This window comes from Pongo pygmaeus, chromosome 16, assembly GCF_028885625.2.
Source record: "Pongo pygmaeus isolate AG05252 chromosome 16, NHGRI_mPonPyg2-v2.0_pri, whole genome shotgun sequence".
Taxonomy (NCBI): Eukaryota; Metazoa; Chordata; class Mammalia; order Primates; family Hominidae; genus Pongo; species Pongo pygmaeus.
The window spans coordinates 30,575,694-30,578,357 of record NC_072389.2 but is presented as its reverse complement, the minus strand read 5'-3'; the positions used below and the strand labels follow the sequence as shown (position 1 = coordinate 30,578,357).

Genomic DNA, 2,664 nt, shown 5'->3' with positions numbered 1-2,664 from the left:
TTAGCTCTCAGGAGCCTGCTTCTGAGCTCTGAGGAAGCTTGCATTCTTTTGAGCTACCCGATCCTTCTTCTGAGCAAGGGACATTTTGGGATGGTTCCACCTCTTCTTTTTAACTTCTTTCTTGGGCTTATTTTCATAGACTGGTTTCTCTCGTATAGCAGCATGAGCTTTCTTATACATCTCTTCCATCATGTCTGGAGTTACCCTGTTCTTTAGGTATTGAGAGAACTGTTTCTTGTAAGCATCTTCATCTTCTTCCATTAAGTAGCACATGTAATCTGCAACATTCTGGTCCATGATGTGCTTCTGGTGTACTTCTGCATTAAATTCCTTGCTTTCAGAACCATAACCAGGGAATCGTCTGGTACTGTGAGGGATAGACAAGCCTCCATCCACAGCTCCCTTCAGGGTGCCAAAAACTTTATTGCCAGTGGTAGTTCTGGCAAGGCCTGCATCCAAATAGCAGGTAAAGGCACTTGGCTGACCATCAATGATTTCCATACTGTATTCATCGCCAGTCATCTCCACTTGGCCTTCACAGATCTTGTCCACGCCAAACCTATTGAGAGGCCTGCGGGCCAGCAGCAGGCCAGTACAATATGCTGCAGCATAATTTGTCGGGTCTACCTTCACACCATATTTTGGCAGTTTGTGTGCATATGCTGTGCAGATTATCATATCGCCCTCTATACAGGCATAAGCAATCTGACAAATGATATCTCTGTTTGTTACACGAACTATCATCCTGTATTTGGGTGTGTTGTATTTATTTTTATCCTGTATCACCAAGCGTTTCCGAGCATAGTAATCAGTTTTACCCTCTCATCATCTTCTAAATTTCACTTGGTATCTCTTAAAGTAGGCCTTATTCTTAACAACTTTAACAAACCCCATCCTGCAGAACAGACACCTGCGTCCGCGGCTCGACAGAGACCAGCAGGCCCAGTGGCGCTGGGGCGGGGAGAAGGGGAAAGCTTTTTAATCTTAAGTGGGTACCTGGAACAAGGTATCTGTGTAAAATGCTTTTATTATTCAACTAGACTTTAGGCTAAGAAAGCCCATTTTAATGGGTTTATTTTAATATTCCAGCCCTCATGCTCAGTCACCTGTTTCTCCAGTTCTTTAGTGTTTAACTTATACATTCATTCGAATTATAATAGAGGGTCAGTGGAAACTGACTGTTCTGGTTGCTAATGGGAGCCTGCCCTGCCACAAACTTGTTGAAGTATTTCTGTGTCTTAATAGTTTTTTGGCGGGTAGAATGTAAGAGCAATGAACTAGGACATTTGGCAGAAGAAATCTCTAAGCCAAGTTTTCAGGGTACTGCATGGCTTCTCTTAACTGCTTGTAGTAAACTGTGAGAAGAGAAAATCGAGTTAAAGATAGAACTTATAATCAAAAGGGAAGCAGATTAGCTGGGCATGGTGGCACACACCTGTAGTCCCAGCTACTCTGCAGGCTGAGGTAGGAGGGTAGCTTCAGCACAGGAGGTCAAGGCTGCAGTGAGCTATGATCATACCACAGTCTGGGCAACAGAGTGAGATCCCATCTCAAAAAAAATGGTAATTATTATTATTATTATTATTATTATTATTATTATTATTATTGAGATGGAGTCTTGCTCTGTCGCCCAGGCAGGAGGGCAATGGTATGATCTCGGCTCACTGCAACCTCCCCCTCCTGGGCTCAAGTGATTCTCCTGACTCAGCCTTCTGAGCAGCTGGGATTACAGGCGCCCGCCACCACACCCAGCTAATTTTTGTATTTTTAGTAGAGATGGGGTTTCATCATATTGGCCAGGCTGGTCTTGAACTCCTGACTTCGTGTTCCACCCACCTCAGCCTCCCAAAGTGCTGGGACTACAGGCGTGAGGCACCTCACCTGGCCAAAGACTATTATTATTATTAATATTTTATCCAAAATGTGTTTATTGAGATGGTTTCCCACTCATCTTGATTCAGGGTGCTTTTAGTGCTGCTTCCTCCTGAAGGAACATCCTTCCATAAGCCTTGCTTTTCCTCCTGTAAGCTGGCAGAGGAGAGTGTGGCAGCCAACACACAAAACTGCCGTTGGTACATGGCTAAAGACTGTGGTGATTTTATAGCATCCTGGGCATTTCACATCCATGAAGTAGGAATTGGGGCTCTGCACCAGGTGTGTCTTCTTGTGTTTCCTCTTCTCCTCTTCTGGAGAGGGATGAAGGAGATCCTTTGCAAGAGGCATGTTCTTGTGGGTAGGTCGTCACTGCTGGAAAGGGCCAAAGAAAATTATTTTTAAAGGGAAGTTGAACATAAAGATTTGGAAAATTAACAGCCTGGCCTTGTAAATAATCTTTTAAATAAGTTCAGGAGACAAAACCAACTGTGTGGCCAACTGACCGTTTGATAAGGAGATTAGTATGACTAGAATGCCAGACGCTATTCATTAAGACAATGGGAGAATGACCCTGAAGACATTTCAGAGAACACTGAGGATGTCACAACCATCACAGGCCCAAAGTGCCAGGTCCTTGAGGGAATAACAATTTTAAGGAAGGAGCCCAGGGTTCCAGTGAAACCCAGGATGCCTGTGGGAACTTGGGGCTCACTGATTATGCTGCCTCATGTATCTGCTCCCTGAAGTCAAGCAAAGCTTCCCCATCTGCGGTTCAGGTGGGCCCAGGTA

The 2,664-nt window shown here is 44.5% G+C and overlaps 2 protein-coding genes across 2 annotated transcripts; both read right to left on the bottom strand.

Annotated features, from left to right (window-relative positions):
- On the bottom strand, positions 1 to 947 carry LOC129013547 (large ribosomal subunit protein uL18-like). Its single transcript, XM_054449958.2, is given in 1 exon segment — positions 1 to 947. A coding segment is annotated over 1 exon segment (894 nt). The 5' UTR covers positions 895 to 947.
- A 963-nt stretch (positions 948 to 1,910) lies between these two features.
- On the bottom strand, positions 1,911 to 2,229 carry LOC129013553 (small ribosomal subunit protein eS27-like). The gene has a single exon (XM_054449962.2). The coding sequence runs from the start codon at positions 2,221 to 2,223 to the stop codon at positions 1,969 to 1,971; it is 255 nt and encodes an 84-aa protein (XP_054305937.2). The 5' UTR covers positions 2,224 to 2,229; the 3' UTR covers positions 1,911 to 1,968.
- Between the last annotated feature and the right edge of the window lie 435 nt (positions 2,230 to 2,664).